The sequence below is a fragment of the Sinohyriopsis cumingii genome, chromosome 13 (genome assembly GCF_028554795.1).
Source record: "Sinohyriopsis cumingii isolate HCF-2022 chromosome 13, ASM2855479v2, whole genome shotgun sequence".
Taxonomy (NCBI): domain Eukaryota; kingdom Metazoa; phylum Mollusca; class Bivalvia; order Unionida; family Unionidae; genus Sinohyriopsis; species Sinohyriopsis cumingii.
In genome coordinates, this window is record NC_142973.1 from 4598012 (window position 1) to 4611365 (window position 13354).

At 38.4% G+C, this 13354-nt stretch overlaps 1 protein-coding gene across 2 annotated transcripts in view; it reads right to left on the bottom strand.

The window, feature by feature from the left end:
• Positions 1 to 13354, bottom strand: part of LOC149784871 (uncharacterized) — a 73310-nt gene that overhangs the window by 51059 nt on the left and 8897 nt on the right. For both annotated transcript variants that reach the window (XM_089978446.1, XM_089978447.1), the window contains 2 exons: positions 7281 to 7437; positions 834 to 982 (listed from right to left, as the gene is read on the bottom strand). In XM_089978446.1, the coding sequence (XP_089834572.1) occupies positions 834 to 982; positions 7281 to 7437 (306 nt within the window). The remainder of the gene's footprint in view (positions 1 to 833; positions 983 to 7280; positions 7438 to 13354) is intronic.

Sequence of the window (13354 nt, forward strand, 5' to 3'; positions counted from 1 at the left end):
ATTGGGGGTATTCATTTTCATGTATTTCATGGTAACTATGAATCACAAATTTAAATACCCACAATAAATTTTTATTACTCTGGTCATAAACAACATTTCTAACTAAGGATATTGAACTGAAGTCCCCCCCCCCAAATTAACACTTTGTCAAAACAAAATTATATAATAATTAGCTAAGATGTAGATGAATATGATGGGAAAGAATATAACTTTTGTGATACCTTTGAGTTACACAAATTTCTTCCATATATTTTTACTACAAGTTAACATTTTGGAATGGGATATTGTACAGATTAATATTATTGGTGACAAAACTTTACTTAATGGTGTAAAAGTTATTTTGTTCATTCAAACCTAAGCATAAGTTTTACCAATTTCACTGAGGTACCTGGATAATAGTGAAATAGAAAATAATAATAGCTTATAGTGCATACTACTGGTACTGGATGCGGCAGGAGTGTCTGAACTGATAATTTAAGGGGAACCTGTGCATTAACAAATACAGGAGTTCACCTAATTAAAAAATACTTTCTATACAGACAATGATAAATACAGAATGTGTCCTAATTTAAGGTGAACCTGTGCATTAATAAATATATGGACTTCACCTAATTAAAAAGAAACCTCTCTATAAAAGTCAATGATCAATACAGTACACACTGATGCTAACAGTTATATATTTTGTCTAAAAATCAAGTTATTTTTACAAACGTCTTGTCAGATTGCTAAAACCAACAACATCAAGACAGAAATAAAATATTGATGAAAAATGCTGTAATAATTTAAGAAGAACCCTCTTTTATGAGCGAAATCCAAATTTGTCCTATACATACCTTATTCTTGGAATGGCACTATTAGACACCTTGAGCTGAACAAGATTAGGTAACAATGCACCAAAATTCCCAAGACTTGTTTCTGATGTATCCACTCTGAGGTCCAAGCTTTTTACATCGTCTAGATTGTCAACTCCTGTTAACATTCTCTAGAATTGTAAGAAAGAAAATTACATCAAAATGGTAGGTTTGAAGAAACGTATAAGGGTTTATATCCAATTCTGCAAAACAAAAATCTTTTTGTTATTTACCACAGAAATATTTTTTATACATTATTATATTAATAATCAAAAACAGTGTTAAGGACATTAGCTGCATATTTAAATCAAGGCCAAATACTCTGTTAGTATCATAGTGGAATTAGCACTTAAGTATTTATATTTAAATCAACGCCAAATACTCTGATAGTATCCTATTGGATTCAGCACTTAATTATTCATATTTAAATCAAGGCCAAATACTTTGTTAGTATCATAGTGGAATTAGCACTTAAGCATTCATATTTAAATCAAGGCCAAATACTCTGATAGTATCCTATTGGATTCAGCACTTAATTATTCATATTTAAATCAAGGCTAAATACTCTGTTAGTATCATTGTGGAATCAGCACTTAATTATTATAGGATTAAATGATCATGGTTGGGTATTTATCGATGTGTAAATTTTACCTAATCACTCACAAAGTAAATAAAGTCTGAAGGACTTTATGTTAACTTTATGAGTGATTAGGTAAAATTTACACATCGATAAATACCCAACCATGATCATTTAATCCTTATAAATCCAATTTACTTCCTTTCTAACATCTGATCAGCAGATTTAATCAACTAAACATTCACTTTTAGGTACATTGAAGTTTTTTTTATTAGCCTCTTAACTGCGACAGAATACATAGCAGTATCTTCGCTAGCCAAGATTCATTGATTCTTTATACAGTGATATGGGGTGGCATGTCGTAGCGGGTCATGCCATTGATATATTGCTATGACCATTACTTTAATATATAAAAAATGGTTGTTGCGGTTAAACCAGGAATATTCCCTTTTTTTTGAAAATTACGCTTGCGTATGACATGTGTTGTTATAGCAACGTCGTTGGTATGTTCTAAGCATTTCGATCTTTCAAAAGCAAAATCGTGTCCATTTTTAGTGATATCCCTTGACATATGACCCTGACCTTTAATAATCGCTACTGTAACATGTTGTCGATCTGAAATGCAATATTTTCCGAAGATTCGCTTCTAAAGCCAGCCATATGCCTTCTTCAGCAAAAGGGGTGAGTGCTGGATTGCATGAAGGTCTGTGGAATTACATTGTTTTAACTTCTAATGGTCTATTTTAATCTGTGGCTTGTCATTTTTTATCAGTAATCACAGGATTGGTTGTGTGGGATCTTGTTGTTATTATGAGGGTGTAGGGCGTTGATAAAGATAAAACTTCACATCAAATGATCTGGAAACAGGAAAACAAAAGTAGTCCGCAAAATTTATTGATGTGTAAAAAAATTCCAGATCAGTATCACATGACAGTTTACATCCAATCAAAACATAGAAAACGCAATTAATTCATAAAAAATGGAATTATTCATATTTAAATCAAGGCCAAATACTCTGTTAGTATCATAGTGGAATCAATCAGCACTTAATTAAACAATTTTTCTTTTAAAGACCCTGACCTTTGATCATTTGATGTCCTAATCAAAAGGCCTTTTCCTCAACTAAAGTTTAGACTATACTCAAGGAACATGACCTAGAACAAAAGTTATTATGCAAAAACTATTTTTTCTTTCTTTCAGTCAAAGTGAGCTTGATAATGCCATTTCCTTACCAAAGAATTTACTCAATGCCAACAATAAGTTGTACTGTTATTAATAGGGTCTGGTGATGTACAAGGCAGCAGGTATCTGTCCCACCAGATTCAGTTCTCTGTGACACTAGATCACAAAAGCAGATGCCTGAGAATGTCAACAGCACATGGCAGTTGATATCTTCAATGATGTAGTGATGTCTCTGATTGACACATTGCTTTTTAAAAGTAAGGTGTGCAGAGATGACTTGATGTTGTTGTTGTGGGGTTCAACACCATTTTTCAGCACACGATAGGCTGTATGTGGCAGCCAGTATTAATGGTGGAGGAAGAACCTGGGCAAACCCTGGAAAGAACCACCAACCCACAAGAAGACTCGAACCAATGTAGACAGAGATGAGAACGCAGTGATCCATAATGGTGAGCACTTTAGACCACTTGGCCACTCGGGGCCTCGAGATGACTTGAAACTCAAGAAAAGTAATAGCTGCTTCTATGAAATGTCAGAGTATGCTGAATGGATCACTTATATAAGTCTGCACACCAAGGCCTGGAGGTGCCCAAGAGCTGTCTTTAAGTCTGCATACCAAGGCCTGGAGGTGCCCAAGAGCTGTCTTTAAGCATGCACACCATGGCCTGGAGTTGCCCAAGAGCTGTCTTTAAGTCTGCACACCATGGTATGGAGGTGCCCAAGAGCTGTCTTTAAGTCTGCACACCATGGCCTGGAGTTGCCCAAGAGCTGTCTTTAAGTCTGCACACCATGGTCTGGAGGTGCCCAAGAGCTGTGTTTAAGCCTGCACACCAAGGCCTGGAGGTGCCAAAGAGCTGTCTTGTCCTACTGCCTTTAATGTGAGAACATGTCACCACCAGGCCCCTCAAAAAGTTTTCGTGTGTTTTAAGTAGCACCTGAGTGCATGGGCCTGCTTCTCTTGAATGATCAATTCTGAGCAGAGTGAATGATCACTACTGGATTACCCATAAATGGCAACCATTTCTTAACTATGATCCATGGATGCATCATCTGGACCACCACACCATCTATACAGAACTGGAGATAGTTCGGGTCCACCAACAGTTCAAGCAATTCACTCACCTTGCAGACTTAAGCTAGGGCTATTGAAATGCATGGCTTTTATGGTAGCCTTAGAAATGTTCCAGATAAAGATCCAAAGTTATTGGAGTTGACCCATGTCAGAACCCAGGAGAGGTTCTATCTGTGGAATGAGGTGAGTGACCATGGTCAATTTATAAAATTAAACATAGGCACCAAATCTGAAAGGTCCATTTTGTGATCAATACCCCATTTCAAGTGAAGTTATGAATGTGTCTGAAATCATACAGAAGTAACCTTTGGTTGTAACAGAACTAAACTTTATTTCATGGAAAATCTGAGAAAGAAGTTAGTTAGCTGAGGAATGAAAGCTTGCAAGGGAATGATGATGCTCTCTTTGCACCATCCCTTAAAAATGTACCAATTTTCCAAATATGCATCAAAAGCAGAGAGTTCCTAGTTTACTGAGTGCTAGCCATGACTGAAGAGCAGATACACAAGGCTTTATTGCCAAGAGCATGGCATGACAGAGCAGCATGTATGAACAGAGGTAGAAAACCTGCAACCTGCATTGCTTGAGCAGTTTGGGTATCACTGGGATTTTCATGGGAACATCCATTACAAGACTGAATTGACTGTTAACCCAAAATTTGTTCCATCTGAGACAGGTGATCAAAACCACTTTGCAGGTCCGATTCCACATCTTTGGAATTATTCTCAGGATCAAAACAGGTGGAGGGAAGGCAGAGCACCCAAACCTGTCCAAATTGCTAAGAGCATTCATTGCCCAGTTTTCTGGGTAAGAAACTACAGATATGAAGGTGGGTAACTTGTGGATCCACTGTGTCACAAAGAGATCTAACACCAGCATTTATTCAAGGATGTGCATTTGTGGGAATTGTCTAATTTCTATAAAACTGCACTTTAAAAAATCAACCATGAGCACTAAAAATAACACAGTATATTTTCAAGCCATATGTATATTTCTTCATTAAATCCCTCCCATATTTAGAAAATTCCATCTTTTTTCAAATGAGCAAATGAAGAGGGCAATTCATAGCACCCAAAATTTTCAGTTCTTGAATAAACCCCATATCACCAGAATAATCCCTTTGTGTGCAAATCTGTGTGAACCTATTTAGGATGTCCCAGAACACAGCACAAAGGTCAGGTCCCTTCTATTGAAGGAGGTGGTTCACTACCACAAAGTTGTCAGATATGATGAATGTGAGAGTGAAACAAACCATGTAACGAGCCTTGGACATGGTTCCCATGCTTTTCTAAAGATAAATTTTCAGGTCATTTCCAGGGTTTTCCAGGATGAAATTACTTTTTTCAAGGTTCACATATGACCATTACTGAATTAAAGAACATTTTAAATTATAAAACATGCATTTTCTAAATCTAATGAAGCTTCTCTTTCAAAACTCTATAAAAACATTGAAGTCAGAAAAGATGATCATGTACAAAACCACAAAATGTGTCACATGAAACAAGCTTGACTGTATTCCTATAAATTGGCATGTAAAGTCATTTCAGTGTACAGAGAAAAAAAATTCTAACTTTATTTTGATGCATTATGTTGTTAAGTGGGAACAACATAATGAACATAAATTATGCTTTGTTTCCTTTCAAACCTCTAATTCTAAAGAATTCTATAACAATATATACATTTCCTATTACAGTATAAAAAAACAATAAACACAAATAATTATAATCTTGTCTTGTAACAAAGAGTTTAACCCTGAATTTATCTGTGCCAATAAAATCCCAAACAAGATTTTTCAAACAACCTAATCTCTTTAAGACAATCTGGTTAAAAATCCATCATTTAAAAAACATTTCATAAGGGGTGATTTAAATTTTGACAAAAGACCTTCAAAATTATATACTGTTGTATAAACAAGGACTGAATTTTCTGTAAAATCAACTTGTCTTCTTGTAATTCATTAAAGCAGTCCCCAAACCTGTATTGATACAGGGGCTCATATGTCATTTTTTAAAATATAATACAAGGGACAACAATTTCTCATTTCAGCTCTGAGATTCAACAATTTGGACTACAAATTTAGCTTAAAATGAATAGCAGTCCGTTTTCTAATCAGAGTTTCCTCCAAATATTCCCACCCCATTTTTCATATTTGGACAATTAGGTTGGGGTGTGGGGTCATTGCAACCGCATATTGAAAATTTGGAATTTGCTGCCACCATGCAGTAGCAACATATGTAGTCACTTACTAGCAGGCCTAGAAAACTGAAATTTATGTTATATCGACTCACATCTGCATGAAATTGATAGGAAAATGATTTGTTTTCTCAGAAATGGCAAGTATTAAAATCGCTATGTCAGTAATCAGCTGACAGACAAGATGCGACTAGGACATAGATGAGATCTGACCCAGCACTCGCTGTTTGCATTACCAGTCACATTACTTCACAAATCTCAAATGCCAACATCGGAAATCCAATAGTCACAAGATATCAACAACAAACTCCTTTATAATGTTGGTGTACAGAAATTCAATTATATCAAATGAAAGACAATTACTTTTTGGAAAAACCAGCAATCTGGCTAGTCTGATTTATCAAGCAGAGAGCACATGTCAACATAGTTGTCATGTGATACAACAAAACTGCAGAAGTTGTTCTCGGGATATATAAATATGAGAATTTTGTGTTCTTTCATTTTTTTTTTAATACAACCAGTGTACAACTTTCATTTAATATTTTTTTATTTTGTTATTTTTTTCTCTACAACATTTGAAAATGTGGGTTGTTAGATTTGTGTACTCATGCGACTAGCAACACAAATCGTGAGTACCAGGTCACATTTCATCAGTGACATAGTTTTTGTCTTTCAGCAGATTTAAGACATAATGATTTTAATACTCTCAATTTCTGAGAAAATAAGCAATTTTCATGTTGATTTCATGCATATATCACTCGATCTAACCAAGTTTAAAGTTTACTAGACCATTCAGTAAGCAGCTATGCTTTGCCACCACCATATTGGCCTCTTGTGATGCTAGACTGGTTTTCATACCTTCCAAGTAAGGAAAGATATGAATATCAAGCTGACTTTGAAAATATAAGTCTACTAGACAAATCTAATCCACTGGGATTTGGACTGACTCAGCATATATGTTTATTGCAAGCTAAAAACTAAATGATCCATATATCACCGTCTAAATAATCTGGTTAGAACTTGATAAGTTTTACTTACAATCAGTTAGTTTTGTTACGACTCAAGTACGTGACTGTTTCGGGCATCAAGTGTTGGTGGAAAATTCCTATTTTATATGGTGGAAAACTCAAGTTATTGTGTGGAAACCATTTTTCTTTGTCTAGGCAATGTGACCTTGACCTTTTAACTCTGGACCCATAAATTAACATGGTTCTTCCTTACTCCAAATTTAACCATCACAATGTCTGGTAACAATAACTGTTGATAATGGATAACTGCAACATTCTATGGAAATAAAATTGGTAACATTGTCAAATGTATAAAAAATGTGAACAATTACAATAAAATGAACAACAGCAACAAAGTCATTGTATTCAAGTAAGACAAAAAAGTTGGCAACAGTTACCAGCTTTCTTGGAGACAGATAATGTTCCATCAATAATTCTGCTTCCTCAACCACAACTGGGTCAGGGTTGATGCAAGATTCTTTGAACTCTGTAATCTGAACGCCCCGAGCAAGGGCACTCTTTGGTCTCTCAAGCCCAGGATCCATGGTTTGTAGCCTGTTAATAAAGAATAAAAAAATATTTTAATTTGATTGATATAAGCTTGAGGAGTAATAAATTATAAAAAAGACTGTGGTTATGTGAAAACATTTATTTCTATACATTTTTTACTAAAAATAATTCCACTCACCAAACTTTTTAGATTTCAAGGAAGGTTTATATTCATGTCAAGTATACACTTTTTGTCAACTTATTGCCAACCTCATCACAAAAGTATATTAAATTATTCTGTACAAAAATCACAATATTATAACTTCATTCAAATCTTACCTAAGTTTTTGTAAGCATATTAGGAACATACAATATTAGCAAAGTACTGATGAGAAATAAAATAATTTTTAATTGTGGTTTTACACAGTATATTTATAGACTGATTGTTTTTTATGTCAGTTAAGATATTGGGGTAGAACCTCTGGTGGGGGGGCACGTCATGCTCCTTGAGGAGTAGCTCATCCACTTTTGATCCCCACGAGGGTCTCAGCTTTCACCTGTAGCTCCAAGCAGCTGTAGCTTGTGCAGCGACCATACCATAGGCAACAGATTCGACTGGCTGGCTAAACCAGGTTGAGGGTGGCCGATGGGCCTCAAACCCTCTGTGACTTAGGAGCTTACCTATCATTTCATGCAAAGCCAGCTTCGACTGACTGGGCAGAAGAGATCAACTGAGTGATCCAATGGCCATAAAGGCGAATCTGCAAATGCTTTGTGGAGAGTGTAGGGCATGACAAGGCACTGAAGATGTCATGGCCATCTAATGCAGCTGAAGTAGTCCCCAGCCTAAAAGACTCTTCATACCAATGAGTTCCAACTACCAAGGCCGAGAGAGTGAGGCTGTCTCTGTGCAAAGGCTGTTTCACTTTAATCTCCTCCATGAACAGGTTATGTTGTGCACATATCATTCAACCTCATCATCACACTTATCATTCCTTACCTGCACCTACCAAAGTCCTATGGTGATAGGCAACTGGTGATGCAATAGGTGGAGATGACCACTGGAAGTTATAGTCAGAGACCTGTACATAGGCAGCCCTTGGACAAGTAGTTGCTGTGCTCTGTACCCAGGGCAGCAGAACAGTTTGGCAGCATCCAGGGCAACTGAGCAGACCTTTTCAGGGCAGCGCTGCTCACCCTACATAGGGAGGGGCCTAGAATAGGTGACCTAAAAAATAGCCTGCCCTTCAAAATCTGGCCAGCTTGCCATGGATAGCAAGATCATCCATATCTGAGGTCAAAACAATCAAAGAAAAAACTTCTTATTGGAGCATCGAACATCCATACTCTCATGGACAAAGAAAATGTAGCAAGCCCTTGTTGCTAAGGAGCTCTCATGCTACAATATCGACACTGCAGCCTTGAGGGAAACCAGGTTCGCAGAGGAGGATTCTCTGACTGAGCCAAAAGTGGCTACACCCTTTTCTGGAAAGGAAAAGCCCAAAACGAAGACTGGATCCACGGAGTCGGCCTGGCTATCAAATCAAGTCTTCTGAAGCAGCTTCTATACCTGCCTGTTGGTATTAATGAGAGGTTAATGAAATTGCATCTACCCATCAGGCACAAACGCCATGCAACAATCATCAGCGCCTATGCACCTACCCTCTCAAGCTCAGCGGAAACCATTGAGCAGTTCTATATGGACCTCAGCTCTGTACTGTGCTCAGTTCGAGCTGATGACAAGATCATACTACTGGGGGACTTCAACACCCGTGTTGGCTGCGATTATGGTTGATGGAAAGGTGTACTTGGCAAGCACAGTGTTGGCAAGATAAACAACAACGGTCTACTCCTACTCAGCAAATAAACATAATCTGACCTCCTAATCACAAACTCAATGTTCTGAATGGCAAACAAACACAAGAACACGTGGATGCACCATATCTCACCAATGGCACTTAATCAACTATGTAATAGTCTGCCAGTGCGATGCCCAGGATGTCCTCATCACCAAGGCCATGTGAGGAGCGGAATGCTGGACAGACCACAGACTTGTCTGAACTACCCTAAAGCTGCGCACTGCCCCACATCACCCAAGGTGTCCTAAGCTTGTGCGTACAGCTTTCAATATTGTCAAACTCTAGCAGCCTTCCACCCAGCTCAATTTCCAGAAGAGCCTAGATAACAAGCTGTCCACCAACGGACCTATATGAGGAAATGCCTCTGAGAAATGGAACAAGTTCAGGGACATGATAAGAGAAACAGCTATGGTGACTCTGGGCCCCAAGAAGCGAACCCATCAGGACTGGTTTGATGAGAACAATGGTGCCATTGAAGATCTGCTTGCCAGAAAGAACAAAGCATTCATGGACTGGTAGAATGACACAAACTCCATCCCCCCAAAAGACCGCTTCAAATCCAATCAAGCTGAGGCTGAGAGATAAATCAGCAAGATGCATGGCCATTGGTGGGAAAGGAAAGCTGATGAAGTGAAATGCTATGCCGACGCTAACAACTCTAAAGAGTTCTACAATGCCATCAAGTCAATCTTCAGCCCTTCAAAGTCTGGCTCTGCCCCCTTGCTTGCTGCAGATGGCAGTACACTAATAAAGGACGAGGCTGGCATTAAGGACAGATGGAAAGAACACCTTAGTCAGCCCTTAAACCTGCCCTCATAGGTCAGCCAATCTGTTCTTGACCAAAGATACAAGCAGCCAACGCACGACCAACTGGATGTTCTGCCAACGATAGAGGAGTTGAGGATGGCCATTAAACAAATGAACTGTGGCAGGGTACCTGGAAAGGATGGTATTCCAGTGGAGGTGTTCAAGACTCTGGAGGCATCCTATGATGTGCTAATCAGCATCTGGACAGAAAAGGAGATGCCAGACTACCCCTGCGATGCATCAATTGTGACCCTCTATAAGAATAAAGGTACACATGCGGACTGTAGTAACAACAGAGGAATCTCCTTGCTCTCCATAGCTGGCAAAATATTTGCTTGCATTATTCTCAACAGGCCTACTGCGGCAGTGTCAGAAGATAACCTCCCTGAGTCTCAGTGTAGTTTTCACCCTGACTGCAGCACCACTGACATGATCTTCGCAGTTAGACAAATCCAAGAGATGTGCCTTGAGCAGAACATGAATCTGTATGCCATCTTCATGGACCTGACAAAGGCTTTTGATACAGTCAACAGAGACACACTGCAGGTAGTACTCAAGAAGCTTGGGTGTCCTCAGAAGTTTACCAACCTCATCTGGCTCTTCCATGACGACATGACTGGAGAGATTCTCTCAGATGGTGAACCCTCTGAGAAATTCCCCTTATCTAACGGTGTCAAACAGAGCTGTGTACTCACTCCGTACTCTTCAACTTCTACTTCACACAGGTACTGCTCTATGCCATCCATGACCTTGACCTTGGTGTCTACATTTGATATCGCCTGGATGGATCAGTGTTTGATCTCTGTCGCCTAGCTGCAAAAACCAAGACATTAGAAAGACTCATCACTGAAGCACTCTTTGCAGATGACTGTGCCCTCATGTCCCATGAAGAGACTCAACTACAGGCAATCATGGACAGGATCTCTGCAGCCTCCAACCTATTTGGACTCAATTGTAGCCTAGATAAGACAGAAGTCCTCTTCCAGCCCACTCCAAACACTGCCCCTTCACAACCCTGCATAACCATTTGTGACATGCAGCTAAAGAATGTGGACAGTTTCAAATACCTTGGCAGCACAATATCCAGTGATAGCTCCCTAGACAAAGAGATCATTGCGAGGATCCAAAAAGCCAGTCAAGCACTCTGATGACTCTGAACCAAGGTCTTGCATCATAAGAACATACGCCTGTCAACATTGATGAAAGTGTACAATCCAGTTGTCCTCACGTCTCTCTTGTATGGCTGTAAAATGTGGACTGTCTAACAAAGGCACATCAGTCAGTTGGAACAATTCCACCTGAGATCCATCATGCGAATCAAGTGACAGGACCGAATCACCAACCAGGAAATCCTTGATAAAGCCAACACAACAAGCATCAAAGCCAAACTAATCCAGGCCCAGCTTCATTGGACTGGCCATGTCATCCGCATGGATCAAAACAGAATCCCAAAGCAGCTGTTCTTTGGCAAGCTATCCCAGGGCAACCGAAACTAAGGCCATACTCGCAAGAGGTACAAAGACAATCTCAAGACACACATCAAATGGACAGACCTTCAACCCCACCAGCTCGAGCTCACTGCCTCAGACAGAAGCTACTGGTGAGCCCTGACCAAAAAAGCCTGTTCCACCTTTGAGGTTGACCACCACAAGCGTCTTGCTGCAGCTCATGAGAAATGTCACAGAGCTGTATCTCAGCCACCCCCAACCACTGGTGTCCCATGCCTCACCTGCAACCACCTGTGTGCATTGGAATTTGGACTCTGGAGCTACATGTGCATCCACCGTCAATGCGATAACACAACATGTCTTCCTTGGCCCGAGAGACTAACAGGAAGATAAGTTACCAATATGAATCAAAGTTACAAATTTCAGACCTGCCCATCCAAGCTGACATTGGCAATCATATTTATTTTGAGAAGCTTAATTTAGTGATCACAAACTTTGAACAACAACAGCACCATGAACACCACATTACATGCCTGCTCTTTTTAAAAGTTCTCTATGTACAGCAGGGGTGCACAACCCCTGGCATGCAAATATGTTCTGTCTGGCCCTCAGGGCAAATTAAAACAACACAGAAATCAGGCCCATGTACAGTAATTATATTAAAGAAATAAGTGGTCTTAGAAAATACAATCTGGTCCTTGGCCAAAAAAGGTTGTGCACCCCATTGTAGAGAATGGATATTTTTGTGCAGAAACCATTTATCTTCCTCCAGTTAGAGTGACTTGACCTTTGACATTTTGACACTGAAATCAATAGACATTTTTTTTACCCTAAGTGCTAGCCATCCACAAATTTTGGTCCAGCTCTGTTATACAAATCTAATGATATTCCTTGTTTTGGTTAGTGACATTTTTTTGGGTCCCCAGTTGGAAGTCATTCCGAATGTCTGGTTGTTGTATGTCACGCAGAGTTAATGCTACTGCATATAAACTGTTTTTCTTCTTTCAGTCTCAGTAACCTTTACCTTTAACCTTTTGACTCCCAAAAAATCAATCGGATTCTTCCTTATAGCATGTATAAGCCAGCCAGAGAGTTTGGTAAACACTGATGTTGGAAAACTTAAGTTATTTTGCTGACACCATTTTTCTTCTTTCAGTCATATTAACCTTGACTTTTGAGCCAGAAGGCTGGGTTACTGTAGTTTGTGGGAAAATAAAGTTATTGTTCAGAATCCAAACTTCCAATGGAGGAACAACATCATAATATAATATCATGAACATAAACAAATAATTTTTCTTGATAAATTTATTGATAAATTATGTCAGCAAAAATTGTTATTTACAATTTTCCTCTAACATTTAAATAATAAAAATATATATAAAAAATTAAAATTTAAGCATACTGTTAAAACGTTCATTAAGTACCAACACATGTATCCACTTTTAAATTGAAATGATGTCAGCACTAAATTTATTTTTAAAAATGTATCTGCAAAAATTGTGTCACGTACAGTATTTTTCTCTAACATTTGAATAATAAAAAAAGATATAAAAATTTATAATATTTAAGCATACTGTTCAAATGTTCATTAAGTACCAACAACTGAAATCATGTCTAAAAGTAACTGTTTTAGTAGAAACAAATGTACATAGATCATAGCATGGATAAACAAAACTTGTTTCATCAGAAGTTTTCAACTAGGTCCAGGAAGTAATGGTAGCTGAGTTAGTACAATGTCTGACTCGTCATCAAAGAATTTATAAGTTTGCTTGCCAAGGTTGGCTGCTTTGGTGTTTCTTTGGGAAACGAACTTAGCCTTCGGTGGGGGGGGTCTTCTTTTTTCCTTATAAAATTAATCATGCCAAAGAC